Below are 15,532 nucleotides of genomic sequence, written 5' to 3'. Positions count from 1 at the left end.
TCGCTGCGCCTCTGGCCCCTGCTCCATTTTGATTCTCATCCCCATGAGTTTAGTTCTTGCCTCACTAATCACCATTTCAGTGACTTGTTTTGCATCAGGACGCTTGTTCTGAAATATACGATCATTTCGTGTTTTCCAGACTCCATATATGAACACATTCCATACCAGACGAAATCCATCTTGTATACATCCCTTTCCTCTCGTCACTTTTTCAACCCATTGCACCTCTTCTTCCCAAGTCATCGCCACATTTCTGTTGAACCCCATTCTCTGTAATATTTGAGTCCACACTGTGTTCACAAAGTTGCATCTGTGAAACAGATGATGCTCTGTTTCAGTACCTTGCCAGTACATTCATCAGTTTGCACTTTCTTCCATTCTTTCAGTTTCTTCAGGGTCTTTAACCCCCCTCTTAAGGCCATCCAGCTTATAAACGAATGTTGAGGAATTCTGTTCGAGTACCAAACTAGTTTCCCCCACGGCACATTTTGGCGTATACTTCTCAAGCTCTCATACGTTTCTTTCAAACTATATTCTCCATGATTTGTCGCTGTCCATACTATCTTGTCATCATTTCCCATAATTTCCACCTCATCAATTTCTCCTATAATATCAGTTAGATGTTCCTTTATGTGTTGCGGTATGCTCCATTTCCCTGAAACTATAAAGTCTGATACCTTGTTTTGCACATGGAAGAAGCTGCTATCTAGAAGGGCTTGTGGAAACTTTGTTCTCAGTATCCCATTTGCATTCCAGGGCTCATTCCAGAAGCTTGTGTCATTCCCATCACCAATTTGATGCATCATTATATCAGCTGCCTCTGTTCTTACTTTGAGTATGTTCCGCCAGCTCTATGAACAGTCTTGCGGAGTCTTTAGTACCCAAAAACTTTTATCCTTAATCAAGTTTTTATACACCCACGTCACCCATAGATTATCTGACTTTGTTACTATCTTCCAGATATGTTTCATTGTCGCCGCTTGATTAACTTTTTCCAAATTTCTGATTCCCAACCCTCCCTCCTCATAAGGGTAGCAGACATCATCCCAACCCATCAATGCATGTGATTGTGTACAATCTGGTCTCGTCCACAAGAAGTTCCTACATAATCTGTTGACGTCTTCTATTGTTTTTGGAGGAATAGTTAGCGATGCCAACCAATAGTCACTCAAGTTGTTCAACACAGCCTTGATCAACTGCAATCTTCCTGCATATGAGAGTAACTTCCCCTTCCAGCTCTGAATTCTCTTAGTCACTTTAAGGATTAACTGGCAACAATCAGTTGATCTTAACCTTGTAGTGATCAGGGGTAACCCCCAGATATTTCACTGGCAGCACTCCTCTTTGAAATTGCAAAACTTGTTCAATCTCATTGCTTGTATACTCATCCACACCTGCTAGGAAGATATTGCTCTTTTGTACATTAACCTCTAACCCAGTCCCCTTCCTGAATGATTCCAAGTTCTGCTTAAGAGCATTAGCACTTTGCACATCCCCTTGCAAAAATGCCATAAGATCATCTGCAAAAGACAAGTGGGTGATAACTGGGTCTATGCACTTCTGATGTAACTTATACATTCCATTCCTCACACTCTGCAGCATAATATCCGAGAACAAATCCATAACCAGTACAAAGAGATATGGTGATATTGGATCTCCCTATCTTATCCCTCGTTTACCTCTGAAATACCCATAAGCAGATCCATTAATCATGATTGAGTATGATGTTGTTTCCACACAAGCTATAACCCAAGTAATAAACCTTTCTGGTATTCCCACTCTTCTCATAGCAAAATCCACTGCTTCCCATCTTACTGTGTCATAAACTTTTCTTAAATCCACTTTTACTGCACATCTTGCCGGGGTGTGATCTCGATGGTAATTATGCATTATTTCATGAGATAACAGAATGTTATCTTGTATACTTCTCCCGGTGATAAAAGCCGATTGGTTAGAATTAACCACTTTCGGCATTAGATATTTCATTCTTTTTGTCATAACCTTCGTAATACATTTATACATAACTTCACAGCATGCTATAGGTCTGTAATCTCCTAAAGAAGTAGGAATATTAATTTTGGGGATGAGGGTAACACATGTTGTATTTACCTCTTTTAGCATCTGATTAGAGTGAAAGAAATTCCTTACAACTCTTATGAAATCCTCTCCAATGATTCTCCATGTGCATTTGTAAAAGAATGTGCTAAATCCATCACTTCCCGGAGCCTTGTCATTACCAATATCAGCAAGGGCCTCTATAATTTCATCCCGTGTCACATCCTGCTGCAATTTCTCCCACTCTATCATATCAATCTGATGGCGTGGTTCCATTCCTTGAAAAACGCTGAGATCCACTGTAGGCAAGTTAATAGGGCTGTATAGTGCTTCGTACAAGTTGACGCACTCATCTCCAATTGCTCTTGCATCCATTATCACATTTCCAGCATCATCTTTCAAACACGAAATCTTATTGACAATTCTTCTCGCTTGCATGGATTTAAAGAAATATTTCGTATTATTATCCCCCAACACTATCTCCTGCTCTCTTGATTTTTGCCTGACCATGTCCTCCTCTGTGTTTATTGCTTGCACATGTTTTGTTATAGCTTCTCTTTCTTTTCTGATTAGTACCCCATCCAAAGGCTGAGCTTGCAGTTCTATTTGTATTTTATCCATTGTTTCTTTAGTTTCGGTTACTCTGCTCACCACATTCCCACTCTCTTGCTGTTCCACTGTTTGAGTGCGGCCTTTGTCAGCTTTAACTTCTCCATGAATATAAACATCGGGTTTCCCACCACTGAATTGTTCCAAGCTTCCTCTACTGTATTCATGAAACCCCTCTCATTATACCAGAAGTTGAAGAACTTGAAAGCTTTGTTCTTCTGATTTTTTTGGGCTGTTGTTGTAACTACCATGGCTGAATGATCTGACATAGCTCCAGGATTCATAAACTCAGCCTCGTGATCCCCATATGCTCCAATCCATTCTGCATTGGCCATAACTCGATCCAGTTTGCAACTTATCCTGCTATCTTGCCTATTACTCCATGTTAGATAGTTTCCTCTGCTCTTGATATCAACTAAGCCTGAGGCATTAACACACTCTAGTAGGTCTGTAAAATGTCGGACACGAAACTACCATGGATTGTATTGGGGGACTTTAACTCAGTACTCAAAACTCAAGAAAGAGTAGGTGGATCAGAAACAAGAACTATACACTTTCAAGACTTGCTTGATTGTGTTACAATGGTTGGGTTGGTTGATATGAGATATAAAGGGCATCTGTTCACCTGGAGCAATAAGCAAGAGAATAGAGCTTTGAGAAAATTAGATAGGTGTTAGTGAATGCGGAATGGGTGAGCGAATTTGGGGATACACAAGCTGAATTCTTGAATCAAGGAGCTACGTCAGACCATACACCTATGGTGGTCTACCCCTTAACACAGAGGAACTATAAGAAGAGGAGCTTTCGATTTTTCAACTGTTGGATTAAAGAGACAGGGTTTGTGGAAACAGTAGAGAGGGCTTGGGCAATCGAAGTGGTAGGGAATCCTATGTATACCTTCATGAGAAGACTTAAAAATGTAAAGCTGGAACTGATACGGTGGAATAGAGAAGAAGTGGGGCAGATACAAACTAGAGCAGAGGTAACAAAGAAAGAAATGAATGTGGTACAGACTAAACTACAAGTGGATCCAATAAATCAGAATCTCATCAAGGAAGAAAGGATAGCCATCAGGGAATATGTGAAGGCAGCAAAAACAGAAGAATCTTTTTACAAACAGAAATCGAGGGATCAAGTTATAATTCTGGGGGATGATAATACGGAGTATTTCTTTAAGTCTCTTAAGACAAGGACAAGCACAAACAGAATTACATGTTTGAAAGATGCACAAGGTAAGGTATTAGAGGATCTGAATGAGATTAAAGATGAATGTGTTAACTATTACAAGCTGCTATTTAGCCCTGAGGATTTACAAATGGTAAGTTTTGCGGAGTTTGAAGGAATGCAACCAAGGGAAACACTAAGACAAGAGGAACAAGATCAGATGCAAGAGCAGATCTCGAGGGATGAGATAGTAGAAGTCTTAGCGGATATAGATAATGACAAAGCACCGGGAATGGATGGGTTCAGTTCTCTATTCTTCAAGGCTTGCTGGAGGATTATAGGCGATGATTTTGTAAAAGCAATAAGGAACTTCTTTAACTCAGGAAAAATGCTTAATGAGGTAAATGCTACATGTATTACCCTAATTCCTAAAATTCAATGCCCTAATACTCTCGTAGAGTACAGACCTATTGCATGTTGCACAGTTATATACAAATGCATTACGAAGATTATAACTAGAAGGATGAAGGAGTTCATGCCTAGATTGGTTACACATAACCAATCTGCTTTTATAGCTAGAAGAAGCATACAGGATAACATATTGTTGTCACATCAGTTGGTGCACAACTATCACAGAGAATCTCACCCTCCAAGATGTATGGCGAAGATTGATCTAAAAAAAGCATATGACTGTGTGAGATGGGAAGCAGTAATATTTGCGTTAAAGAGAATTGGGGTATCCGGACAGGTTCATCAATTGGGTTAAAGTGTGCATGGAAATAGTCACATACTCAGTGATGTTAAATGGGTCTCCATATGGGCATTTCAAGAGTACAAGAGGGATAAGACAAGGAGACCCAATGTCACCGTATATTTTTGTACTGGTTATGGATCTTTTCACTGATCTTATGATGAGAAGTGTTGCGGATGGGAGGTACAAGTTACATATTAAATGTTATGATCCAGTTATAACTAATCTCTCATTTGCAGATGACCTACTTGCATTCATGAAAGGTGAAGTGGACACAGCTAGGTGTCTAAGCCAAAACCTACAGAAATTCAAGCAATGTGCAGGACTAGAGGTAAACATAAACAAGAGTCAGGTATACTTCTTCGGAATGGACCAAGCTCAATGTAATGCTATCCAAGATATCAATAGCTCAATGAAGACTATTGAAGACATCAATAGCTTATGCAAAAAGTTCTTGTGGAAAGGCCCAGACCTGAAGACAGCGAATGCGCTAATTAGTTGGGAGGACATGTGTTATCCTATGGATGAAGGAGGGCTGGGAATAAGAGACTTGAAAACAACAAACAAAGCAGCAAATCTGAAGCAAGTATGGCAGATAGCAAGTAATAAGGAAACTATTTGGGTTAAGTGGGTGAAGAAGAACTTAATCAAGCAAAAGAGGTTCTGGGAAATGAAAATACCAACTGATTGTTCTTGGAGCTGGAGGAACGTGCTGAAGTTATGAATTGAAGCATCGAATCTGATTTTGTATAAGATCGGAGATGGAAGGAACACAAACCTGTGGCACGACCCTTGGCATCTAGCAGGAATACTCAGAGACAAGTTCCCATAAGTATTACGATATGCTTCCACAGGTAACTTTAATACTTAAGTGTCGAACTTTATAGAGAATGGAAATTGGGCTGTTCCACAGCACATAAGAACACATATGAATGAGATAGTGACGATGATGGAAGAGGAGGTAGAGATTGAAGGGGGAGATGATAGTGTGGTATGGAAGGAGACATTCATAGGAGAGTTCACGCTAAAGGACACTTACGATAGCTTAAGGAATGTTAGGCAGACGCCAGCTTGGCAAGGCTTAATTTGGTTTCCAAACAGAATTCCACGCCACTCATTCATTGGATGGATGTTCTTCAATGAAGGACTGAAAACAAGGGATAAAATGCGACAGCGAGACATTATACACGATGACATCTGTGTGTTATGCTGGAGGGAGACAGAGACCCATCAACATCTGTTCTTCGAGTGCTCTTTCGCTCGGAATATATGGTGTTCACTGATGTCATTAGCAGGTTACAGCAGGCAGTATATGAGGATGTGGCAAGACAAAATTGAGTGGCTGTGTCAGAATAGCAAGGGGAAAGGCAGTAAGAAAGATGCACTAAAACTGGTCACAAATGCGTTTATCTACTGGATTTGGAGGAAGAGGAACAATAGGATATTCGAGAGAAACACAAGATTCCTTAATGAAATGGTATAACTGATCATGCACGACGTCAAGACAAAGCTAAGCTCGATCACATACAAGATGAAGGAAGGGCAGGAAAGAGATGAGTTTATGCAGAGATGGAATGTCCACACCGAACCCATCTGTGCAACAGTTATAAGATGTAAGTAGGAGAAAGCTGGGATAGGAATAGTGAACTTAAACATTGATGGTACACTAACAGGCATGCAAGGAGGATGGGCGGCGACTTTAAGAGATGATCAAGGACAAGTAATGGCAGTAGCGAAAGGGAAGTCTTATTTCCATTCAATTGCTTTCATTGAGTTAGAAGGACTACATCAAGGATTGAAGTTAGTACACAAGTACAACATAAAGAAGATTAAGGCGCAAACAGATTCAACAAATGTGCTGTCTCTCATCAAGAAAAGAAAGCAACCATGGAGAGCAAAGAAGATGATTGAAGACATAAAGAAACAGATTGCTAGCCTAGAGTTATTTGATATTATTCACATTTTTAGAGAATGTAATAGGTTAGCAGATAAATTAGCAGAGAATGTACCAAATGCTTTCTTTATTGAACTCACCCCAAGCTCATTTTCTGAAGATATAAAGAAAATAGTGTTTGAAGATGCTAATGGGGTTGAGTACTTAAGGTTGTAATAATTCATATTTTTTCCCTATGGGAAGGGGTAGGGGACCTCTTAATTAAAAAACCCCGCTTGCCTATCAAAAAAAAAAAAATACATCAAAAGACGTGTTATAGAACCAAAATGACACTAAAAGGTACATTATGGAATAACAGGGAAAAAGTGCCAAAATGTAAAACTATCAAAAGTCAACGGTCAACGATCAAAGCCATAGTCAACGATTAAAGTGAACTCAAGGGGCCAAAAACTAAAAAGCATAGGAAACAGTCCAAGGCTTCAAGGATCAATGACTAAACCATTTGTAAGACAAGGACTAAGCCTCTAAACCCTAAACCTTAGCCTAGATCATATAAGTTAGATCTAAGTTGAACAACTTCCAAACCCTATAACCCCACTTTATACACCGACAGAATGCAAAACACTTGACAAAATGCATCTACGTGGGAGTTTGCATTAGAATGAATGCAAAACACTTGATTGATTGATTGTATACGAAGCACTTGATGGAATACACTTTCTTGTGAGCTTGCATTATAATGAATGAAAAGCACTTGATTGATTGAATGAACGTACCTACAAGTGAGCTTGCGTTAAAAAGAATGTAAAACACAAGATTGAATGCACCTACGTGTGAGCTTGCACTATAATGAATGCAAAACACCGGATTGAAGGATTGATTGTAGAATTCTCATGTTCTTATCGCTTTTTCCGGATACAGCCCTATTATGGAACTAATACCTCAAACTGCATGTTATAGAGCCAAAAGGAGACAAAAGGACCCTAATAAGGACATCATAGAACAACTGGGAAAAAGTGCCAAAAAGTCAAACTGTCAAAAGAAAACGGTCAACGATCAAAGTCATAGTCAACGATAAAAGTGAACTCAAGGGCCCAAAAACTGAAAATCACTTGAAACACCCCAAGGCTTCAAGGATCAATGACTAAACCCTTTGTAAGACAAGGACTAAGCCACTAAACCCTAAACCCTAGCCTAAATCATATTAGTTAGATATAAAATGAACAACTTCCAAACCCTATAACCCCACTTTATATACCGACAGAGTGCAAAACACTTGACTAAATGCATCTACGTGGGAGTTTGCATTAGAATGAATGCATAACACTGGATTGATTGAATGTATACGAAACACTTGATGGAATACACTTACATGTGAGCTTGAATTATAATGAATGAAAAGCACTTGATTGATTGAAAGAACGTACCTACAAGCGAGTTTGCATTAGAATAAATGCAAAACACATGATTGAATGCACATACGTATGAGTTTGCACTATAATGAATACAAAATACTAGATTGATTGATTGATTGTAGAAAACTCATGTTCTTATCGTTTTTTCCGGATACAGCCCTATTCTGGAACTAATACATCAAAACGCGTGTTATAGAGCCAAAATGACACTAAAAGGCACATCATAGATTAACAGGGAAAAAGTGCCAAAAAATAAAACAGTCAAAAGTCAACGGTCAACGATCAAAGCCATAGTCAATGATAAAAGTGAAGACAAGGGCCCAAAAACTCAAAAGCACAGGAAACACTCCAAGGCTTCAAGGATCAATGACTAAACCCTTTGTAAGACAAGAACTAAGCCTCTAAACCCTAAACCCTAGCCTAGATCACATAAGTTAGATCTAAGATGAACAACTTCCAACCCTATAACCCCAATTTATACACCGATAGAATGTAAAACAGTTGACTAAAGGCATCTACGTTGGAGTTTGCATTTGAATGAGTGCAAAACACTTGACTGATTGAATGTATGCGAAACACTTGATGGAATACACTTACGTGTGAGCTTGTTCTAGAATGAATGAAAAACACTAGAATGATGAATGAAAAACACTGTAAATGGGAACGCGCAGCTCAAAAAACATTTAACTTGAATACCGATGGCTGTTTGCAATGGATGAGAGTTTAATGGGCAGCTGTAATAGGAGATGAGCATGGGCAGGTGAAAGTGGCAAGAAAGGGAAGATCAGACAAGCAATCTATAGCACTAATAGAATTGCAAGGGGTCGAGCAAGGAATGAGAATGGCTATTGATCACCACTTCGTACATTCGCGATCTAACCGATTCAACAAATGTGCAATCATTTTTCAGAACTTGGGGTCGGCACCCATGGCAAGTAGAAAAAATTATGAGGAGCATTAGTCGAATGAGAGAGCAAATGGAAGAGTTTACTATATCTCATGTTTACAGAGAAGCCAACAAGTTAGCAGACGCACTTGCTAGTACTATTCCCACAACGAGCTATATAGAACTAGATTTTAACTTATTTCCAGTGGATGTAAGGAAAATCATTCATGATGATTCAGTGGGGAAACAATATGTAAGAATGTAACAAGCTGTAACAGATCTTTTATATTAAATAAAAAGGGGTAGGGAACCTCATAAACAACCTCACTTTCCAATCAAAAAATAAAAAGAGCTTACAATATAATGAATGCAAAACACAGGATTGATTGATTGATTGTAGAAAACTCATGTTCTTATCTCTATTTCCGGATATAGCTCTATTCTGGAACTAATACATCAAAAGGCGTGTTATAGAGCCAAAATGATCCTAAAAGGGACATCATGAAATAACTGGGAAAAAGTGCCAAAAAGTAAAACAGTAAAAAATGAACGATCAATGATTAAAGCACAGGAACCACTCCACGGCTTCAAGGATCAATGACTAAACCCTTTGTAAGACAAAGACAAAGTCTCTAAACCCTGAACCCTAGCCTAGATCATATAAGTTAGATCTAAGATGAACAACTTCCAAACCCTATAACCCCACTTTGTACACAGACAGAATACAAAACACTTGATGGAATACACTTACGTGTGAGCTTGCATTAGAATGAATTAAAAACACTTGAATGATTGAATGAACGTACCTACAAGCGAGCTTGCGTTAGAAAGAATGCAAAACACAAGATTGAATGCACCTACGTGTAAGTTTGCACTATAATGAATGTAAAACACCGGATTGATTGATTGATTGTAGAAATCTCATGTTCTTATCGCTTTGTCTGGATACAGCCCTATTCTGGAACTAATACATTAAAAGCCAAAATGAGTCAAAAGGACCCTAAAAGGGACATCACGGAATAACTGGGAAAAAGTTCCAAAAAGTCAAACTGTCAAAAATTAACGGTTAACGATCAAAGCCATAGTCAACGATAAAAGTGAACTCAAGGGCCCAAAAACTCAAAAGCACAGGAAACACTCCAAGGCTTCAAATATCAATGATGAAACCCTTTGTAAGACAAAGACTAGGCCCCTAAACCCTAAACCCTAAACTCTAGCCTAGATCATATAAGTTAGATCTAAGTTTTTTTTTTTTGATGGGCAAGCGAGGTTCTTATAGAGGTCCCCTACCCATTTTCATTAATAAAGATTAAATAGCTTGTTACAATCGAGTATAGAGTTTGCCTACTGCATCATCATATATTATTTTTTTTACATCCTCCGAAAATGAACTAGGAATTAATTCTACATAGCTAATTGTAGGAATATTACTTGCCAATGCATCTGCAAGTTTGTTAGCTTCTCGGTACACATGAGTAATAGTGAATATTTCTAGTTTCTCTCTCATCTGGGTAATGCTCCTCATCATCTGTTCTGCTTGCCATGGGTACTGATTTTCAACTTTGAAAAAAGAGATTACATTTGCTAAATTCGTCTCCACTCTAAGCTTCTTGATTCCCTGCGAAATAGCCATTTTGATAGCTTTTTCAACACCTTGCAGCTCTATTAAAGCAATGGTCCGCTTATTGGACCTTCCCTTACTCGCTATAATGACTTGCCCCTGTTCATTTCTCACAACCGCGACCCATCCACCTAAAGGCCCATTTAGTGTACCGTCTGTATTCAAATTCAGTACGCCCTCTTCTGCTCTTTCCTAGCTACAGTACTTCGTCTTCCTCAGTTTAGATACCACATCAACATTCCATCTTTCTCTGAACTGATGATTCTCTGGTCCCTCTTCCAACTTTATTTCCATTGATTGAAGTTTTGTTCTGACATCACTCAATATTCTACAAGCCACCTATGCTGTGCGCGCCTGTTTATTTTCAAATATCTTATCATTTCGAGTTTGCCATATCCAGTATATGTACCCAATCCATCCTAACCTCATTGCATCTTGTTTCGGTCCTTTACCCGCTGCTTTGCTCTGTACCCAATCGACACGTATTTAGGGACTCTAATAAGTTAGCTGATGCTATTGCAGTTAATATTCCATCATGTAATTATTTAGAACTATTACCGAATTTGCTTGTAGAAGATGTAAACAGAATTATATATGACGATGCGAGGGGCAAGCAATACTTGAGAGAGTGAGAATGTAACAAGCTGTTTACAATTTTTTATTTCTAATAAAAGGGGTAGGGGACCTCTCTAAAACCTCGCTTACCAACCAAAAAAAAAAAAATGACATCTTGGAATAAACAGGGAAAAAGTGGTAAAAAGTCAATAGTCAATAGTCAACGGTCAACGATCAAAGAAATAGACAATGATAAAAGTGAACTTAAAGGCCCAAAAACTCAATAGCACAGGAAAAACTCTAAGGCTTGTATCACTGACTAAACCCTTTGTAAGACAAGGACTAAGCCTCTAAACCCTAAACCCTAGCCTAGATCATACAAGTTAGATCTAAGATGAACAACTTCCTAACCCTATAACCCCACTTTATACACCAACAGAATGCAAAACACATGAATAAATGCATCTACTTGGGAGTTTGCATTAGAATAAATACAAAACACTTGATTGATTGAATGTATGGGAAACACTTGAGGGAATACACTTACGTGTAAGGTTGCCTTATAATGAATGAAAAACACTTGATTAATTGAATGAACATACCTACAACCAAGCTTGCATTTGAAAGAATGCAAAACACAACATTGAATGCACCTACGTGTGAGCTTGCACTATAATGAATGAAAAACACCGGATGGATTGATTGATTGTAGAAAACTCATGTTCTTATCGCTTTTTCCGGATACAACCCTATTCTGGAACTAATACCTCAAAAGGCGTGTTATAGAGCCAAAAGGAGACAAAAGAGGGACATCATGGAACAACTGGGAAAAAGTGCCAAAAAGTCAAACTGTCAAAAGTCAATGTCAACGATCAAAGCCATAGTCAACGATAAAAGTGAACTCAAGAGCCCAAAAACTCAAAAGCACTTGAAACACTCAAAGGCTTCAAGGATCAATGTCTAAACCCTTTGTAAGACAATGACTAAGCCTCTAAACACTAAACCCTAGCCTAGATCAAATAGGTTAGATCTAAGAGGAAAAACTTTCAAACCCTATAACCCCACTATATACATCGACAGAATGCAAAACACTTGACTAAATGCATCTACCTGGGAGTTTGCATTAGAATGAATACAAAATACTTGATTGATTGAATTTATGGGAAACACTTGATGGAATACACTTATGTGTAAGCTTGTATTATAATGAATGAAAAACAGTTGATTTAATTGAATGCAAAACACAAGATTGAAAGCACCTAAGTGTGAGCTTGCACTATAATGAATGCAAAACACCAGATGGATTGATTGATTGTAGAAAACTCATGTTCTTCTCACTTTTTCTGGATACATCCCTATTCTGGAACTAATACCTCAAAAGGCGTGTTATAGAGCCAAAATGAGACAAAAGGACCAGCTGCAACGAATTGGCAGGATGAGATAGAATGGATGGTGCAGAAAACGAGTGGAAAGGGACCGAAAGAAGATGCTCTGAAGCTTACTAGTAATGCTTTTTTCTATTGGATTTGGTCGGAAAGGAACAACCGAATCTTTAAACATGAGACGCGATATCTTAATCAGCTGGTGCAACTAATCATGAAGGATGTCAGAACGAAGTTGGGTGCTGTCAGAAGGAAGAAGAAGATAGGGGAGGAAAGAGATGAATTTGAACAAAGGTGGAACCTGTATGTGGAGCCCGAAATTTCAAGGGCCCAAAAGTGCAAGTGGGAGCGATCAGGCCCAGATATTGTGAATTTGAATTCGGATGGGACACTACAAGGGTTAGAAGGTGGATGGGTAGCAGTTTTGAGAGACTATCAAGGGAGGGTCATTGCGGCAGCTAAAGGAAAATCAGACTTCGCTGACATAGCTTTCATTGAACTAGAGGGACTACAAAAGGGTTTGGAACTTGCAAGAAGGCACAATGTAAAGAAACTAAGAGCACAAACAGATTCAAAAAATGTGCTCAGCTTTCTTAATACAAGGAAGACTCAACCATGGAGGCTGAAGAAGATTATTGAAGACATCAAGAACAAAATCAACATATTAGAAAGATTTTTTATAATTAATGTGTTTAGAGAATGTAATAGAGTAGCTGATCATCTAGCTACTACTATTCCAGGAACTGTTTTCATTGAACTCATCCCTAGCTCATTTTCTGAAGATATAAAGAAAATTGTATATGAAGATGCTAGTGGAAAAGAGTACTTAAGATTGTAATAATTTTTATTTTAATCCTCTATGAGGAAGGGGTAGGGGACCTCTTAATTAAAAAACCCCGCTTACATACCAAAAAAAAAAAAAAAAAGGAGACAAAAGGACCCTAAAAGGGACATCATGGAACAACTAGGAAAAAGTGCCAAAAATTCAAACTGTCAAAAGTCATCGGTCAACGATCAAAGCCATAGTCAATGATAAAAGTGAACTCAAGGGAACAAAAACTAAAAAGCACAGGAAACACTCCAAGGCTTCAAGGATCAATGACTAAACCATTTGTAAGACATGGACTAAGCCTCTAAACCCTAAATCCTAGCCTAGATCATATAAGTTAGATCTAAGATGAACAACTTCCAAACCCTATAAGCCCACTTTATAGACTAACAGAATGCAAAACACTTGACTTAACGTATCTACGTGGGAGTTTGCATTATACTGAATGCAAAACACTTGATTGATTGAATGTATGCGAAACACTTGATGGAATACACTTATGTGTGATCTTGCATTATAATGAATGAAAACCACTTGATTGATTGAATGAATATACCTACAAGAGAGCTTGCGTTAGAACGAATGCAAAACACATGATTGAATGCACCTACGTGTGAGCTTGCACTATAATGAATGGAAAACACCGGATTGATAGATTGATTGTAGAAAACTCATGTTCTTATCGCTTTTTCCGGATAAAATCCTTTTCTGGAACTAATACCTCAAAAGGCATGTTATAGAGCCAAAAGGACCCAAAAAGGGACATCATGGAACAACTGGGATAAAGTGCCAAAAAGTCAAACTGTCGAAAGTCAACGGTCAACAATCAAAGCCATAGTCAACGATAAAAGTGAACTTTAGGGCGTAAAAACTCAAAAAAACAAGAAACACTCCAAGGCTTCAAGGATCAATGACTAAACCATTTGTAAGAAAAAGACTAAGCCTTTAAACCCTAAACCCATGCTTAGATCATATAAGTTAGACCTAAGATGAACAACTTGCAAACCCTATAACCTCACTTTCTACACCAGCAGAATCCAAACAACTTGACTAAATACATCTACGTTCGAGTTTGCATTAGAATGAATACAAAACATTTGATTGATTGAATGTATGGGAAACACTTGATGGAATACACTTTTTTTTTTTTATCGGTGAATACACTTACGTGTAAGCTTGCATTATAATGAATGAAAAACACTTGATTGATTGAATGAACGTACCTACAAGCGAGCTTGCGTTTGAAAGAATGCAAAACACAAGATTGAATGCACCTACGTGTGAGCTTGCACTATAATGAATGTTAAACACTGGATGGATTGATTGATTGTAGAAAATTCATGTTCTTATCGCTTTTTCCGGATACTGCCCTATTCTACAACTAATACCTCAAAAGGCGTGTTATAGAGCCAAAATGAGACAAAAGGACCGCAAAAGGGACATCATGGAACAACTTTGAAAATGTGCCAAAAAGTAAAACTGTCAAAAGTCAATGGTCAACGACAGAATGCACCGACAGAATGCAAAACACTTGACTAAACGCATCTACGTAGGAGTTTGCATTAGAATGAATGCAAAATACTTGATTGATTTAATGTATGCGAAACACTTGCTAGAATACACTTACATGTGAGCGTGCATTTTAATGAATGAAAAACACTTGATTGATTGAATGAATGTACTTACAAATGAGCTTGCTTTAGAAAGAATGCAAAACACAAGATTAAATGCACCTACGTGTGAGTTTGCACTATAATGAATGCAAAACACCAGATTGATTGAATGATTCTAGAAAACTCATGTTCTTATCGCTTTTTCCAGATACAACAATATTCTGGAACTAATACATCAAAGGATGCGTTATAGAGCCAAAAGGAGACAAAAGGACCCTAAAAGTGACATCATGGAATAACTAGGAAAAAGTGCCAAAAAGTCAAATTGTCAATAGTCAACGGACAACGATTAAAGAAATAGACAACGATAAAAGTGAACTCAAAGGCCCAAAAACTCAGAAGCACAGGAAACACTATAAGGATTCAAAAATAAATGACTAAACCATTTGTAAGACAAGGACTAAGCCTCTAAACCATAAACCATAGCCTAGATCATATAAGTTAGATCTAAGATGAACAACTTCCAAACCCTATAACCCCACTTTATAGACCGACAGAATGCAAAACACTTGACTAAACGTATCTAAGTGGGAGTTTGCATTAGAATGAATGCAAAATACTTGTTTGATTGAATGTATAAGAAACATTTGATTGAATGTATAAGAAACATTTGATTGAATACACTTACTTGTGAGCTTGCATTTTAATGAATCAAAAACACTTGATTGATTGAATGAACGTACCTACAGCGAGTTTGC

At 38.1% G+C, this 15,532-nt stretch overlaps 2 protein-coding genes across 2 annotated transcripts; one reads left to right on the top strand and one right to left on the bottom strand.

Moving 5' to 3' along the window:
- Positions 1-296: 296 nt before the first annotated feature.
- Positions 297-803, bottom strand: LOC147481802 (uncharacterized). The gene has a single exon (XM_086579065.1). It carries the CDS (start codon positions 801-803, stop codon positions 297-299), a length of 507 nt encoding a protein of 168 aa, XP_086435191.1.
- Positions 804-12,546: 11,743 nt separating this feature from the next.
- On the top strand, positions 12,547-13,170 carry LOC147481801 (uncharacterized). The gene has a single exon (XM_086579064.1). The coding sequence runs from the start codon at positions 12,547-12,549 to the stop codon at positions 13,168-13,170; it is 624 nt and encodes a 207-aa protein (XP_086435190.1).
- Positions 13,171-15,532: the final 2,362 nt, after the last annotated feature.

The sequence above is a fragment of the Coptis chinensis genome, chromosome 8 (genome assembly GCF_015680905.1).
Source record: "Coptis chinensis isolate HL-2020 chromosome 8, ASM1568090v1, whole genome shotgun sequence".
Taxonomy (NCBI): domain Eukaryota; kingdom Viridiplantae; phylum Streptophyta; class Magnoliopsida; order Ranunculales; family Ranunculaceae; genus Coptis; species Coptis chinensis.
Note: the sequence above shows the minus strand (reverse complement) of the source record. Positions and strands in the feature narration are given on the sequence as shown.

Bases quoted from the DNA above. Each gene is read 5' to 3' on its own strand.
- LOC147481802 (XM_086579065.1), bottom strand. From the start codon at position 803: ATGCATCAAATTGGTGATGGGAATGACACAAGCTTCTGGAATGAGCCC.
- LOC147481801 (XM_086579064.1), top strand. From the start codon at position 12,547: ATGAAGGATGTCAGAACGAAGTTGGGTGCTGTCAGAAGGAAGAAGAAG.